This window comes from Bombina bombina, chromosome 1 (assembly GCF_027579735.1).
Source record: "Bombina bombina isolate aBomBom1 chromosome 1, aBomBom1.pri, whole genome shotgun sequence".
Classification (NCBI taxonomy): Eukaryota; Metazoa; Chordata; class Amphibia; order Anura; family Bombinatoridae; genus Bombina; species Bombina bombina.
This window is the reverse complement of record NC_069499.1, coordinates 1,017,444,524-1,017,462,129: the sequence shown is the minus strand read 5'-3', so window position 1 is coordinate 1,017,462,129 and position 17,606 is coordinate 1,017,444,524. Positions and strand designations below refer to the sequence as shown.

General features: G+C 37.8%; 1 protein-coding gene across 1 annotated transcript in view; it reads right to left on the bottom strand.

The window, feature by feature from the left end:
* Positions 1 to 17,606, bottom strand: part of PTPRT (protein tyrosine phosphatase receptor type T) — a 415,529-nt gene that overhangs the window by 389,849 nt on the left and 8,074 nt on the right. The window contains 2 exon segments of the mRNA XM_053716292.1: positions 7,126 to 7,207; positions 17,237 to 17,502. Of these exon segments, the coding sequence (XP_053572267.1) occupies positions 7,126 to 7,207; positions 17,237 to 17,502 (348 nt within the window).

Genomic DNA, 17,606 nt, shown 5'->3' with positions numbered 1-17,606 from the left:
TCACCATGGTTACTTGTTTGGCAGTTTTTTGCTCTAATTGGGGGGAGGGGTTTGTTTGCAACATTGTATAAAGTCACTATTGTTTGATGCACGCGTTTGTCTGAAGAAGGGGATATTGTCCTCGAAACGTCACAGTTTTTGTTCTAAGTAAAAGTTTTTCATAAAAAGACCAGTGAGTGCAAGCATTTTGTTCTGTTATATATATATATACAGTGAGGCCCCGGTTTACGCACGACTCGGTATACGAAATTTCGGTTTACGAAATCGAAATTTGAAGAAAAATTGACTCGGTTTACAAATTTTTTTCGCAATACGAAACAAAATGCCGGTTTGCCCCCCTCGGTTTACGAATATTTTTCGCAATACGAAACCAGTGGCCCCTGTGCCCCCTGCATACTCAAGTATGATTGAATTAATGAAGTTTGGGTACCAGTGTGGAGGTGTTGGAGAGGTTTTGGAGCCATTTTGCAGCAAGTTGTTGAGCCTTTTGGAGCCATTTGCAGCAAGTTGTGGAGCCTTTTGGAGACATTGGAGCCATTTGCAGCAAGTTGTTAAGCCTTTTGGAGCCTTTTGGAGCATTTTTTGGACACTTTATTTGAATTTTTTCGGACCTCCGGAACGCATTAATTGATTTTCAATGCATTCCTATGGGAAACCGTGTTTCGGTTTACGAATTTTTCGCAATACGAAACGACCCGGAGAACGAATTAAATTCGTAAACCGAGGCCTCACTGTATATATATATATATATATATATATATATATATATATATATATATATATATATAGCTATATGCAGAAATACTGTATAGTAATATCTATTTAAAAACATATTAAGAGCATATTCCCCTAAGTGAAAAACATTGGAATGTTAAAGGGATCTGAAACCCCCCAAAAAATCTTACATGATTCAGATAGACCATAAGTTTTTAAGCAACTTTCTAATTTTACTCTATCATCAATTTTTGTATTCTTAGTATCTTTTGTTTAAAAAACAGGGATGCATGCTTAGGAGCCAGCCCATTTCTGGAGCACTATAACAACAGGTTTGCACGCATGTTATCCATTTGCAAGAGCTCTAGATAATAACACTGTTTACTGCCATGTATTGCTCCAGTTGCCTACCTAGGTACCTCTTTAACAGAGAATATTATGGGACCAAAGCAAATCTGATAATAGAAGTAAATTGGATTTTTTTTTTAAAACGGTATGTTCTGTTTCAATCACAAAAGAAAATATTTGGGTTCTATATCTCTTTAAATATATACAGTACAAACACTGTACAGTGTATAAACACTTTATTTAATATAAATATTGCATAAATATTATTTTACATGTTTTCAGCTACTTGACTGCAAACGGCTCCAATGCACTTATATATATGTTTATATATATATTTCTGTGTATATATGTCTGTAACTACATATATACACATATAAATACATAAATACATATGTACACACATATAAATATATAAATAGATAAATACATATGTACACACATATAAATATATAAATAGATAAATACATATGTACACACATATAAATATATAAATACATAAATACATATGTACACACACATAAATATATAAATAGATAAATACATATGTACACACATATAAATATATAAATAGATAAATACACACATATATATATATATATATATATATATTCAGCTAGGAAGTGCACTCTCGCTTAATCAGATAGCTGCCAGGGTGCGAGCTTAACAATATCCACTTCAAAAAAGGCTTGCACTCTCTGGTCCTTAAAGTGAAAGTAAACCTAGCATTTTACAAACGTTAGGATTTACTATTGAAACAAATAAAAGGGAATTTCATTCATGAAGTATAAGATACTTCATATAGAAAGCTCCTTTAATTGTTTCAATCGGTTGCAGTTCTTAGCTCCCATGGGTGCCGCCGCCAAGTAGGATTTACCGCACGGCTATTGGCTAAGAGGTGAAAACGTTTTTTTAGCCCTGGGCTGATGTAGCAGCTAAGAACGGCGATCGATTGAAACAAATAAAGGAGCTTTCTATATGAAGTATCTTAAACTTCATGAATGACAGTCCCCTTTATTTGTTTCAATAGTAAATCCTAACATTTGTAAAACACTAGGATTTACTTTCACTTTAAGTAACAAGCAGTGTTTAATGTGACATTTCGGGGATGACGCTCCCCTTCCTCAAGTCTGAGGAAGGAGACAGTTTTTTTACCGAAACGTCACATTATACACTGCTCGCTACTTAAAGACCAGCGAGTGCAAGTTTTTTTTGAAGAGTATATATATATATATATATATATATACTGTACATACAAACATACATACATACATACATATATACATACATACATATTTGGACATGTATATACAGGGAGTGCAGAATTATTAGGCAAATGAGTATTTTGACCACATCATCCCCTTTATGCATGTTGTCTTACTCCAAGCTGTATAGGCTCGAAAGCCTACTACCAATTAAGCATATTAGGTGATGTGCATCTCTGTAATGAGAAGGGGTGTGGTCTAATGACATCAACACCCTATATCAGGTGTGCAACTTCCTTTCCTTTGGCAAAATGGGTCAAAAGAAGGACTTGACAGGCTCAGAAAAGTCAAAAATAGTGAGATATCTTGCAGAGGGATGCAGCACTCTTAAAATTGCAAAGCTTCTGAAGCGTGATCATCGAACAATCAAGCGTTTCATTCAAAATAGTCAACAGGGTCGCAAGAAGCGTGTGGAAAAACCAAGGCGCAAAATAACTGCCCATGAACTGAGAAAAGTCAAGCGTGCAGCTGCCAAGATGCCACTTGCCACCAGTTTGGCCATATTTCAGAACTGCAACATCACTGGAGTGCCCAAAAGCACAAGGTGTGCAATACTCAGAGACATGGCCAAGGTAAGAAAGGCTGAAAGACGACCACCACTGAACAAGACACACAAGCTGAAACGTCAAGACTGGGCCAAGAAATATCTCAAGACTGATTTTTCTAAGGTTTTATGGACTGATGAAATGAGAGTGAGTCTTGATGGGCCAGATGGAAGGGCCCGTGGCTGGATTGGTAAAGGGCAGAGAGCTCCAGTCCGACTCAGACGCCAGCAAGGTGGAGGTTGAGTACTGGTTTGGGCTGGTATCATCAAAGATGAGCTTGTGGGGCCTTTTCGGGTTGAGGATGGAGTCAAGCTCAACTCCCAGTCCTACTGCCAGTTTCTGGAAGACACCTTCTTCAAGCAGTGGTACAGGAAGAAGTCTGCATCCTTCAAGAAAAACATTATTTTCATGCAGGACAATGCTCCATCATACGCGTCCAAGTACTCCACAGCGTGGCTGGCAAGAAAGGGTATAAAAGAAGAAAATCTAATGACATGGCCTCCTTGTTCACCTGATCTGAACCCCATTGAGAACCTGTGGTCCATCATCAAATGTGAGATTTACAAGGAGGGAAAACAGTACACCTCTCTGAACAGTGTCTGGGAGGCTGTGGTTGCTGCTGCACGCAATGTTGATGGTGAACAGATCAAAACACTGACAGAATCCATGGATGGCAGGCTTTTGAGTGTCCTTGCAAAGAAAGGTGGCTATATTGGTCACTGATTTGTTTTTGTTTTGTTTTTGAATGTCAGAAATGTATATTTGTGAATGTTGAGATGTTATATTGGTTTCACTGGTAAAAATAAATAATTGAAATGGGTATATATTTGTTTTTTGTTAAGTTGCCTAATAATTATGCACAGTAATAGTCACCTGCACACACAGATATCCCCCTAAAATAGCTATAACTAAAAACAAACTAAAAACTACTTCCAAAACTATTCAGCTTTGATATTAATTAGTTTTTTGGGTTCATTGAGAACATGGTTGTTGTTCAATAATAAAATTAATCCTCAAAAATACAACTTGCCTAATAATTCTGCACTCCCTGTATATATATATATATATATATATATATATATATATATATATATATATATATATATATATATATTAATGTTAAAGCCCTTTGCCTGCATTTTTATTAAACACCTGAGATCTCATATCTTTAAACCCTTATGCCTGTAACTGAATGTAATGTATTTTTGATGTACTTTGTACAACTTTTTTGTCTCACATAACAGTTAACCAGAAATCACGCTAACCTGATGTGCGTTAAATTCAATTGCACTCAAGCTCCTTTTGACACACACAAAGAGCTGCAATATAGCCCTTGTCGCTTGCTCACAACAGTTAGTGCGTAATCAAGAGAGGAGACATTTATGTAGAAGTAAGATTTGTTTCATTAGTGAATAAAAAATCATGCAGCTAAAGAAACCCAAATTTATGTGATATTGCTCTTTCAGAGCTTATTGCATCCCGTTTCACAGTCATCATTAATTTAATCATGTCTTTAACTAGTGGAACAATAAATTATTGTATGTTTCTTAGCCACAGCCTCTAAGGATTGTGTGTAAGGAGGCGAAGATACAAAAAAACCTTTCAGTCTAGGGCACAAGACACAAATCCTACAGAATGAAGGGCTTTTTAAACAATGTACAAGACTTTGTCTCCTGAGGCTGTACTAAAGATCACAGCAGCCTTATTAACACACTGAATCTTTTGTGTCACAAGAGGTAACATGGCAACGTGAACAAATTGAGAGACCCAGTTTTATTGAGGATTTGACAATATATTGTTATTTTTTGTTAACCTTTTCAATAAAAAAAAACAAACTGGTACACTTTTCATAATACTAAAACTACAATGAAAACAAATATATTAAAACCTATTTCAGCTATAAAAACAGAGCTGCACAGTGCTTGCACATAAATATTGTAAGCAAAGCGATCAGTTTCAGGAGATGAACAGTAGAGGCAAATAGGGGAAAAACAAAATGGAAGCAGTAAATGGATCTGCATAAACCAACTAGGCAAATTTGAAGGTGCAGCAGACAATCACTTAGGACTAAGTTAAATGTTTAACCATTTTTATTCCTAACTCAGAGATAAAAAAAACTTTTAATGTTGTTTGTTTTGCTTGACACTGTCCAACAAGAAAGTTTGCACTAGCAGCTATTAAGTAATAAGGCCTGAAGGCTCATTTGCACTTCCTGTTAGCTTCAAAATGAACAGCTTTAACTACAGAATTTTTCATGCAAATAGCAAATAGCAATATTTCATGATATATACAGAATTTTTGTACATTGTACCTCTTAATATTCTTCCTAATTCTGTCAGCTTCTCCCTTTGTGAGACCACCTTTAGGGCAAGATTACAAGTCGCGCGCAGGGGTTGCACAGCTATTACAAATTGCAAACTAACTTATTTTGTGTGAGCGTTAAGCCATGTAATCTAAACAGCCAAATTGCGTAAGCGTTCACATATTCCCTATAGAAGTCAATGGAGAAATCAAAAACACAAAAAAAACTATGTTGCGCAAAGCCTTTGACGTATTCTGAAAAGTGTACAATAAAAAAACACATATTTCATATTAGAAAATGTTTTTGTAATGGAATATGTTCTATTTATTTCTAAAAAAATACACTCTATGTGGCCGATTTATTACAGTGTGGATGGACATGATACACTGTCAGTTCTGGTAAACTGCTTGTGCAATGCCGCCCCCTGCAGATTGGCGGCCGCTAGCAGGGGGTGTCAATCAACCTGATCGTATAGGATTGAAGACCAGAGCCTCAGAGGCAGCAGACAAGTTATGGAGCAGCGGTCTTTAGACCTCTGCTTCATAACTTCTGTTTCCGGCGAGCCTGAAGGTTCGCATGGAAACAGGGGCATCAAGCTCCATTCAGAGCTTGATAATTCGACCCCTATGTATGTGATGATTTTTGGACTGATATATCTATGTATAGCTTGATATATATATGAATATATATATATAAATATATATATATATATATATCTCTCAAGATCTATATGTGAATATCGCATTGAAAATCCCTCTGAGAAATTGTTTAATGATATTGTTTAATTGTTATTAGACAGTGTTAATATGAGTGCAACTGTACTTTGTAATGTATTTTTGAAGTGTTTTGTGAAACTTTTATGTTGTGGAAAACTGTTAACTACAGTTCTTCAAGCGCGGAAAGGATTGTTTAGTAAAAGGCAAATCACTATTGTTCAAAACTTGTAATAGCTGCGCAATGGAAATTAATTGTGAAAAGACCACATTACGCACAGAAAACTTTTGATGCGTGACTTGTAATCTTGCCATTAGAATTTTGATGCAAAGAATTAAGGAGCTATAACATAAAAGCTAAGGAAGATTAATATAAGTATAGCTAACAAAAAGGTAGGCCCATATGCATAACTAGAGCTAGCTGGGCTCCAGGGCAAAATATGGAGCCAAGCCCCCCTCATTGGAACAGCACCTCTTCCAAAGCATAGCTAATGAGCTAATATTACATATTATATACATGCACACAATCAAACATATATATACACACACAAGCACATGCACACATACCTACACATATATATATATATATATATATATATATACACATACACACACACATGCACACACACACACCTATACAAACACATACATAAACACACACACATACATATACATATACACATACACACACACACGTATACAAACACATACACAAACATACATATACATATACACATGCACACACACACGTATACAAACACACAAACATACATATACACATGCACACACACACGTATACAAACACATACACAAACACACACGCACACACTCATACACAAGAGGGAGTGGCAAAGACCCCATAACAAACACTAAAGCACTAATAAAAATACATAGATCAGCAAACATCTTGCTTTCTGGTAGAACTTTATTTTTCCCAATTATTTTTAAGTCACCACAAGTTTAGCGACCTCTAGTAGTGATTAGAAAAAATGGAGCATCGTAAAAAAAACTGCTCTAAAATCTGTGGGCCCCCTAATAGCATGGGCACGCTAGCAGTGGAGACCCCTGTAATTTTGCCCCTGAGTAGGACAGCTGTGCACAGTATTAAAGGCCTAGGGCATTACAGGATTGAAATACATCACTGATAATGGGGTAATAAAAATAGCAATGTAACAAAACTGGCGTATAACAAAATAGGATAGTGAATGTTATAGGATGAGGCAAAGATAGAGTATACATACGGCAAGGATGAGCTAGCACCCGGACCTCGTCTACAGCAATGTATCCAGAGTGATCTTTAACAGACACAGCTTCAAAAATGATCTGCAAGAAAAGACAGGTGTAAATGCTCTATAATATGCATACATGCATAGTGGACAGTTACATAACTGTTTGTATGGCTATATCATTTTCATATGGGCACATGCATATATAATGATGCACTAGATTACAATCATTTTGATCAGTTTATTGGGACTTTTATTTTTTTCCCAATTAAAGAAACATGAATGTCAAAATTAATTTTTCATTATTCGGCCAGGGCATGCATTTTTAAATTTTTTACAGAGTTAGCAAATGGGGTTTGAAAAAGTGTAGCAGGATTTGGAAAAGTGTCATATATTAAAAAGAAAACATGGATGAGAGGTGATGGGCAAGGATGGAGGAATTGTGCTTGCAAATCTGAGAGACTACTGTAAGTTGGAGGCTATAAAAGAAGGCAATGAATGGAAGGCAGCCTTTAACACCTGCTTTGGAAAAAAATGAATACCTTGTGATACCTTTTTGCTTATGTAATGCTCAGGATGTTTTCCAGTGCTTAGTCAATAAAGTATTTTGGAGCTATCTTAATTTAACAAAGTTGTCATTGGATATCAGGATCATATACTGAAATTTTCAAAAATAAAATCTTAACATCTCAACCAGAATGGTTCTTCAATGGTTGTAGGCACACTATCCCTGTGCTAGGCATAAAATGTGCTTTTATCAGTCTTGTATACCCTTTCTGGGTTAAACAGTCAACCCTGATTGGTCTAAAATTGACCTTCAGGAGCTATCTTCTATAAAATCATGTCCACAATTCATAACTCTGAAAAGACTTCAGTTGTTTGACAGTTTTATAAATTACTTTATGTGATTTATTAAATGATTTTCCATTCTTATTGGCTCATTATTAACCCTTACTTGTAAAGGATCATTCCATCAGGGACAATCAGTCAGGGGAGGCACTGTCATATGGGGGAAAATAATCCTTCTAAATGTTCTGCCCCTCTCCATTATGCATCATGACTACTAGCTGCCTATGAGCCACATGCACCAACACTGCACACTGGGTGGCTAACGCTAAGCCTGGCCAATAAGGCCCTAATTGAGGCAGCTCTCATAGCTGCCTCTTAGGGGAGCAAATCATTTGTCAGTCACACTGGACTAGAGGAGGTAGGGCTAAGCACTGAGGAGGAACTAGTCTAGGTAGGAAGAAGAGGCGGAGCAGCTGAGGGGCTGGAGAAGAAGCTGGGAACTGCATATGAACATATATGTCTGTGAGCATGTGATAGTGACAGTTATTGGCTTTACTCTCAAATTCAGTATTGTGTTACATGAGCCACATCAATAGTTGTTTGCCCTCTTTGTGCACATATATGTCTGTGATCATGTGATAGTGACACTTATTGGCTTTACTCTCACATTCAGTATTGTGTTTCATGAGACACATCAGTATGTGTCCTTTCTTATTCACATATATGTCTGTGAGCATGTGCTAGCAATATTTATTGGCACTATATGCCTGGTTAGTTATACACATGAAAGCTTCAGAGGACAGCATAGAAGAATGTTTCTATGGGGAGGCTAAATATAAGGGCTCCTACAGCTCAATGTGTGCTTACTACTAGTAGTAGTGTGGTATTGTAGTCATGACATATAAATTTAGTCAGTACTGCTACAGCAACCCTATTACTGGATACAATAAATAGATTTGGTCTTCTTTGTCAGCTATAAAGACTGAACAATATCACCCAACAATAATACTATCATCATTAGTATAAAATATATGCTGTATACTGTGAGGCTGCTGTATATTTAGTATTCATAGGTTTGTACCCTTTAAAGAGGTAATTGCAATTTGCAAGAACCTCTTTTTAGGCTATAAACCTATGAATACACAAACCTTGTATAGGCTAAAAACCTATAAGTACACAAAAGCATTCCTTCCTAGTTATTAATAATGATACAACTTTGCAATATATTTTCATAATTTATTTTGCCCCCTCTCTCATGTAATTTAGCACTGAAAATTAAGAAATTTTTAATTATCAGAACATGGAATGAGCCTTGCTGACTTCTCAAGGCTATGCCAGCTACATATCTGTCCCTAATTGGCTTTACTGGATAACAGCTGAAAAACTCTTTATACTAATTTTATGACAGTGGCTAGCCTTATTGTCTGAGGAATAAAGCCCAGACTGTCTTCTCCAAATAAGGAAAATTGTGGATGGAGTTTGACTATTGGAGAATAGCTGCAGTAAAAATGATGGTAATTCGTTTTAAAACGTTAAAGGAGCCTAAAACACAACATTTTTCTTCCATCTTTCAGATAGACAATACAATATTAAACAATGTTACATTTTACATTTGTCTAATTATCTAATTTGCTTTTTTAATTTTGGTATCCCTTGAAAAGAATACTAAGGTAGGCTCGGGTGTAGCAATATACTACTTGGAGCTGGCTGCTGATTGGTGGCTGCACATATATGCCTCTTGTATTTGGCTCATTTAATGTTCAGTTAGCACCCAGTAGTGCATTGCGACATGTCCTTCAACAAAGGATACCAAGAGAATGAAGCAAAACTAATAATAGCAAGGAATTGGACCTGCAACCTGCCAATTTATGTGTAAATTTAAGCTGCCTCTGTTGGGCTCATTTATGTGTTTCTTGGGCATATCATAGCCAGTGTCTCACCAGCCTCTGACCTCACCAAACATCACTGCTTTCTGTAAGGACTGTCCTTCTGAATCATTCAAAGCCTTTCAAATATTCATTGGTACTCTTATTTGTGTGCTTATTTTAAAGCACCCTTTTGCTACTGTTAAAATGCACCCCATAACTTCTCAACAACAAAAAATGTCTCCATTTGCATTGCACTACAATGTTGATAGTAAGGAAATGTCAATCCAATTGGCCTTGTCTGACTGGAGATATATTCTGTAATGGACAGCAACTTCTTTCTTGATTCTAACAGATAATAATAAGTTCTTATTATAGGTACAGTCAGCTAAAAGGTTAAATCATAGGCGTTGAAAAATATTTTACTGAAGGTTTTAAGTTTTTTTTTTTATCATGCATCCCTGGCTCTAGAAGAGGATGCATGTTCCTGATAGTTCCTAACTGAAGATGATCCTCAAAAGAAGATTAAATCCATCATTCTTGCCTATTTATATAATCTGTTTTATTGTTTCCTCCAGAAAGTTCAAGTGGGCCATGTAACGCTGCGCCACTCTAGCCGTTGCTAGGGGTGCAGCATCTCCTTCCCTACTCGTTGTCAGGGGCTGTGTCGGGTTGGATGCGTGCGGCACTGACATCATCGCCACACACTCCCTTCTCCTGATGCCAGGCCGGACGCCTGTGGCGCGAGTACTGCACCCATGTAAGCCTCCTCCAAATGTTCTATCACTGTCCAAGTATAGGTGTTACTTTGTGTACTCCTGGGAGTGATAGATCGTTTTTCTTCTTATTTGCCTTGCTGTGTTTTGAACCCTGCCTGTCTGACTACTCTGCCTGCCATACCCCTGAATTGCTGGATCTATACACTGCTGCTGAACTCTGCCTGTCTGACTACTCTACCTGTTTAACCCCTAAATTGCTGGACTGATATATTGCTGCTAAACCCTGCCTGACTGACCATTCTAGTGTTTTGTCCTTGGACTGCTTTACTGTTGCCAAATCCTGAATGTCTGACCATTCCAGTGATTTGCCTTGCCCTGTTCTGCCGTTGTCACTGGGGACTGTCCTGCCTCTGGTGAGTGCAGCTCTCCTCATCTTGCTAGCTTTCTCTGCTCTGGGATATTCCCTATTATTCCGGCTCAACGCTGGGATAACAAGACGTGTATCCCACGAGCATTACATTATACTTTGGACATGGAGCCAGATGAGGTGGCACAAGCTGTTTATCTTCAGGGACAAATGTTAGGAACCTATACCACACAGTTGCAGAATATGGATTCCAAGCTGGAGGGTATAACCGTTCAGCTCTCCTTACTGGTTACAGCGAGGAATACCGCTCCTGTTCGTTCACTGCCATTCCCTACTCCTAGCACTGCGACCTCTTCCTCTGCTTCTGGAAGTATTCCCCGGATACCATTGCCTGACAAGTATGAAGGTACTTCTGATTGCGGGGGTTTTCTTAACCAATGCAGGTTTCACTTCTGCAATGATCCTCACACCTTTCAGTCTCACCAGTCAAGGGTCACCTTTATCATTTCCCTACTGAAAGACAAGGCCCAAGCATGGGTCTCTCCCCTTTTGGAACAGAATGCTCCACTCCTGCATGATGCTGATGATTTAATTTCTGCATTGTCTTCTGTTTTTGGTACTTCTGGCCATACCCCTGCTGCAGAGTTTTCTCTCCTAGATCTCCTCCAGGGCAATAGAACTGTGGCACAATTTGCCATTGAGTTTCGCACTTTGGCACTTGAAACCAATTGGGATGGCAGTGCTCTGAAGGCAGCCTTTAGGAGGGGTCTGCATGAACGCATCAAAGATGAACTCACTGATCGTGCTATCCCTTCTTCTTTGGATGACTTTATAACGCTATATATCAGCCTAGACTCTACCCCTTCAGCATTTCCGGTTACCTCAGTGGAGGAACCCAAGGATCTCTCCTTCAAACCTTCAGAGTCTGAAAGACAGAGAAGAAGAAGATTTAGATTATGCTTTTATTGTGGGTCCAACACCCACCAACTAAAGGACTGTGACATTCGTCTGGGAAAATCCACTGCTTAGGGGATCACACAGGGGTACCTCTAAGCATGATCTCTACTAAATCCCCTCACTCCTCTTGGATACTGGTACCTGTTACCCTTACCTTCCTTCAGAATACAGTCCACACTTAAGCCTTCATTGATTCAGAGGCAGCTGGAAACTTCCTGGATCACCGTTTCATGATTCAAGCTGGTTTACCTCTGTTGCAGAAAAGACAATGTCTCAAAATAACCACTCTGGATGGCACCCCCCTTGGTTCAGGGTTGATCCATTTTGAGTCAGCACCCCTAACCATGACTGTGGGAGTCCTTCATACCGAACAGCTGCAGTTTGAGGTTATTCATTCCGCAGCACAGCCTGTCATACTTGGTCTTCCTTGGATTCGGGTACACAATCCACAGTTCGACTGGGCTGAAGGACAACTGGCCTCCTGGGTTACCTCCTGTTTCCACTCCTGCCTTGCTAAAGTCACTCCTCTGCCCCGCATCCCCACAGCCAGTATACAGACGCCACCAGACCTTCCTTCGGTATATGCAAACTTTGCAGATGTATTTGAGAAAAAAGCAGCCGACGTGCTGCCACCCCACCATCCTTATGACTGCAAGATCGACCTCTTTCCCGGAACCCCACTTCCTAAAGGGAGGACTTATCCCCTTTCCAAAGCCAAAACCAAATCCATGGAGGAGTACATCCAAGTGAAACTAGCTAATTAATCTGGTCTCATTTTGGTTGCTCGTGCTTCCTTCCATGAAAATCCACCCTATTTTTCTACATGTTGCTTTTAAAACCAGTTGCTCATAACAAGTTCACATGGACTATTCAAAGCCCCCCTCCATGCCTGTAAAGGGACATCCTGATTTTGAGGTATCTCATATCCTTGATTCCTAGGGGTAGATTTACCAATGTCTGTAGCGTATCATGGCCAACAGACATCGCTGAATGCCGACAGCATACGCTGTCAGCATTTATCATTGCACAAGCAATTCACCAGAACTGCTTGTGCAATGCTGCCCCCTGCAGATTTGTGGCCAATCAGCTGCTAGCAGGGGGTGTCAATCAGCCCGGTCATATAGGATCATGCGGATTGAAGACTGCAGTCTCAGAGGCAGCAGACAAGTTATGGAGCAGCAGTCTTTATACTGCTGCTTCATAACTGCTGTTTCTGGTGAGCCTGAAGGTTTGCATGGAAACAGGGGCATTAAGCTCCATTCGAAGCTAGATAATTCTGCCCCTTAAGGTTATAGTAGGTGCCTGTTCTGCCTGGTTAACTGAAAAGGTTAGCCCATCATTGAGTGTTTTGCATTGGTTCCATTGGGGTCCTTTGGGAAAGGGAGCATCTTTCATGACTTCTGGTTTATTAGTAATGTCTTTTTTAACTTCTCTAACATCATTGTGTCAAATTTGGTGTCAGAATGCTTGCATCCTTTTTTGCTGTATGAAAATCCCTTCCATCAGAATCAATGTTTTTTGCCATATTGTTGCCAACTTCTGCCTCTGTACTGCCTTGACTACCCACCTGCTTGATGATTTCAGCCAGAGCTATCTTAATGGTACTGACCACTGTATGACTTTGTTTTACCCTTCTGCCCACTGATTCAAACCTGACATTGCCCAAGTGTGTACTGATGTCTGCCTGCCTCCGACTATTCTTCTGCTTATCCCTTGTGATGTATGACGAAGGGCAAACTGTAACTGGACAATTACCTCAAGAGATGCTAAGGTTAGCGCTGATTTCAACGTATGTAGTGTCTTATAGTTGTGGTTTAGTGGTTAACCTTTAGTGATTGTATTAACTTGGTTTTAAATTTTAATAAATTGGAACCCCCTGTGAAATTTGGGCTGATTAATCTATTGAAGCTCAAATGTGTGTGAGTACCGCTGCTAGCAACACTTTAATCAATTATTTGAAAAGAACTACACTATGGAACTTTTATTTCACTTTATTAGAGGTTGACCCTAATTTGAGGTAATCTTTTACTGGAATAAATCTATTATTCATTCATACAGTGGCAAGCATTAATGGTGGGATTGTGCATTGGTTAAACATTCCCTTTGTTTTTACACTTTTGATATATTTTCTAAGTATAACACTGTTTTATTGAATTATTTGGCTTTTATAGGTTCAGATAGTTTGCCTAAACAATTATTAGGTATATTCACTGTGTCAGAAAGCTCCTTAGTGGCCCAGGCTATCGAGTATTGGAATCTAAACCAATGTGAGAATGTACAAAATGTGCCTATTAACCAATATGTCTGTGTACAAATATAAATGTATGCATAGGGAAATCAAGAACAGGTAGTTATTTGTTCAACATGTAAACAAGTTGAGTTGTTTTTTTATTCAAGGGGAAACATCTATAAAATATTAAAGAAACTTTACTAAAGTATACGGAGAAAACCGTAGAAAATGTATGAGTAACTATAGAAACTAGAGTGGGAAGATTAGGATGTAAGTAATTTATAGGCCCCCAAGTCAAGATAAATAGTTAGAATATATTTTAAAGAAGCATTGAAAAAGAGTAAGCAGATTATAGTTATGAGACTTTAATATGCCAAATGTGGACTGAAAGGTTACTGATGTTGGATCAGCCAATAGTAGCTGAGAGTTTCATTTAAATAATTGTTTAAGAACAGGTCAGCAGCATTGCTGCAATATTTTCCATAATAATGTCATAATATCAGCTATATTTGTGAGAATAGTTGACCTTCTGTAGTGATTCTCAACAATGGTGTCTGGATATGCTGGAGGTTTCATAGCTCTAATCTGAAGGTCTCACATAGATTAATTGTGTGGATGAACTGATTCAAAAATGCTCATGTAATCTTTATATCTATTTTGAAAGATTTTAGTGACATTCACCCTCTATATAATTATTTATTTGTTTTATATCATTGTATAGCATCCTTGATGCATAAAATGCAAGTCAAACATATGAATGATGCATATAATAAATATATACAAAATGGTTCTATAAAGTCTTATTTTACTTACATACAGAACAAATTTAAGTGATTTAATATTGTTAGAAACACAAGAGCATTTGAATAGTATGGGAACAATTTCATATGTTACCTGGGACTAATTACAATGGTCTGGATGCTTTAAATCTAATTTTGTTAAACTGATAGAGAGAGGTCTGCCGATACTGCAAGGTCACTTTAGGAATTCATAAAGTTAAATATCCCTTTATAATCTCTGTAACTCGCTTAGGGGGAAATTAAACAGACATTACACTGGTTTATTGCAGAAATATTCTAGTGGTGTTTGAAATTCACCGCTCTGCTGTGCATTTGCAATACCCCATTTCTGTACCTTTAAATAGAAACTTAGACAGCCCTTGGAATCATTGATGTGCCAACTAAAGTATTGTTTCATTAGAAGCCGTGGGTGTCAAATAGACAATGGAATTTTTCACTCACATGGTTAGTGAAATTAATATATATATATACAAATTATATCAATTGAAACAAATATGTTGTTCTAAAATAACTGATTATTTTGCCAAACCAGTAGACACACACACAATGAGAAAACAGATACAGTGGATCAAGAGAAGACAGGAATAAGCTGCAGAGAAGAAAAGAAATATGTGTGTTGCAGAGAGTAAAAAGTGGACACACTGGTCAGTTTTTCCAGGTGTCAGGTTGGACAACCCTCTTTAAACTTTCTTGCCTATAAGAAACAAATACAATAATCTTTCAGGCTACATTTCACTAAACCAGTGCTAGTTTATTTTCTCTGTATTCCATTTTAGATTCAGGTGTTTTTTTAACTAGTATAGATGTCAGTTCAGTCGTATTAAAAAAAGTTCATATTTGTGCTAGTAGCTGGATATTTTAATCAGCCTTTGTTGTCATGAGTAGCTCTGGATGAATTGCTATGTAATTGCTTATGTCGTATCACATCACAAAAATGGCAGTATGTAAGAGGTTGGTAGCTACAGGCCTGAGAATCTGACATTGGTAGAGGGGAAATTAATGGAAACATCTTATAAAAAATAATTGCATCTTAAGCTTAACAGCTTTCAAAATCCAACACACCACCTTTTTTTTTCTTGTAATGTGACTACTAAAAGTCACAGACATAAGTTGAGCAGCAGGTGCATATCTAGTCCCCCACTGTCTTTGAGTCTATCACACAAAAGAGTTGGATTTACATCTACACAGGCACCAAATGTGCACTCATTATTGTCAATCCACAAATATATATCTAGAGTTGGATTTTTCATTAGGAGCATTAGGCAGCTGCCTGGAGGTGCATGTTCTGGGAGCATTGAATACAGAGAGTTTTAGTCCTGTTTTATGTTGATGACAAACCAATTACAGGCAGAACTACAGCACCCAGAATCCATATAATTGCTAAGGTATTAAAGTGAGCCATCACATGTCAGTCAGATGACTCATATAGAACATGGAAAAAGTACTTACCAGTTACTGATTCCTAAACCCATCACTGCAACTGACTATTGTACAGGATATAATGTTGTTCCCTATTATTTGACCCTTATTTCATGTAATGGGTACTTACATGGCAGATAGGATACAAGTCCCTAGGCTAATAAAGATGACAAGTGAGGAAAGTTGATTATTTAGTTAATGTCTGTTTGCTCATAGACACCCAAGAATCTACTAGCTCTTGTGGACAATGTCTTATGGACATTGCATATAAAACAGATTTACAACAAAGATGATGCCCATGTTTGACCATTACTGAGCTTTTTTTTTCATCCATAAAAATTACTGACTAGACAGGATCCCTGGAGCTTACTATTTGATGCAACCACATACCCTTCACCTCTGTTAGTTGTGTCTATGTCTGTTTCAAAATGTGATTTTATATAGGAATAATGATTTGACTTTAAGAATCATCCAGTAGGGTGACAGGGTGCAGAAATTAAAAGTGTTTATTGTGTCAATAATTTGATTTACTAATATTTAGGATTAGATTATTTTTAATAAAAACCGATGTGGGTGGTGAATTCAGATGATTTTTACAAAAACAGATATGCTAATAAAAAAAAAGGAATTCCAACCAAGGGATAAATACTGTAAATTAATGTCTATGTATCTGCTTTTTTTAGATTTAAAGATTGCACATTAGTTGGGCATTAGCTGGGTTGTTGTTTGCCCTATAGTGTTTAGTGTGCTAGTATTTCTGTATAAATGAGAGTAAGAGCTGAATGATGGAAAAAAAAGCCTCTGGTAATAGGATTTTAAATCATCAATAAGGATATTGAACCCAGAAAGTAAAGTTTGGTGCTTACCCTTATAACTGAGATATGCTGTAATTATAGTTTATATTTATTTCCATGGCATCTAAATTTGTGAAATATTGCTAACCACTGGCATTATGTAGTCCCATGTGAAAAGGCTCTTACCTGATAGAAGTTGGGCCAGAAGGTACTGATGGCTAGTTCAGTTCTGACCCATCCTTCGGTCACCACCCCAGATGCATTCCACACTGGATTTCCTTGGGGTCCACCATTTACTTTCACATATACATTTAATGTGCCGGGGCTGGACCGTCCTGATAGGTGGTAATGGAAGTCAACACAGTGTGTGTCGTTCTCTTTGAGCACAGGTAGGAGAAGGTGAGCCTTCTGGCCGGAAGCAAATCCAGAGCTGTTCACCAACATAAACGAACCTGAGGAGAGACAGATACTAAGTGAGGGGAGGTTAAGAATGGACAGTAGAGTAAATGTTTCAGTCACGAGAGATGGAAGGGATAACTGGAAGCAATTAAGTTAT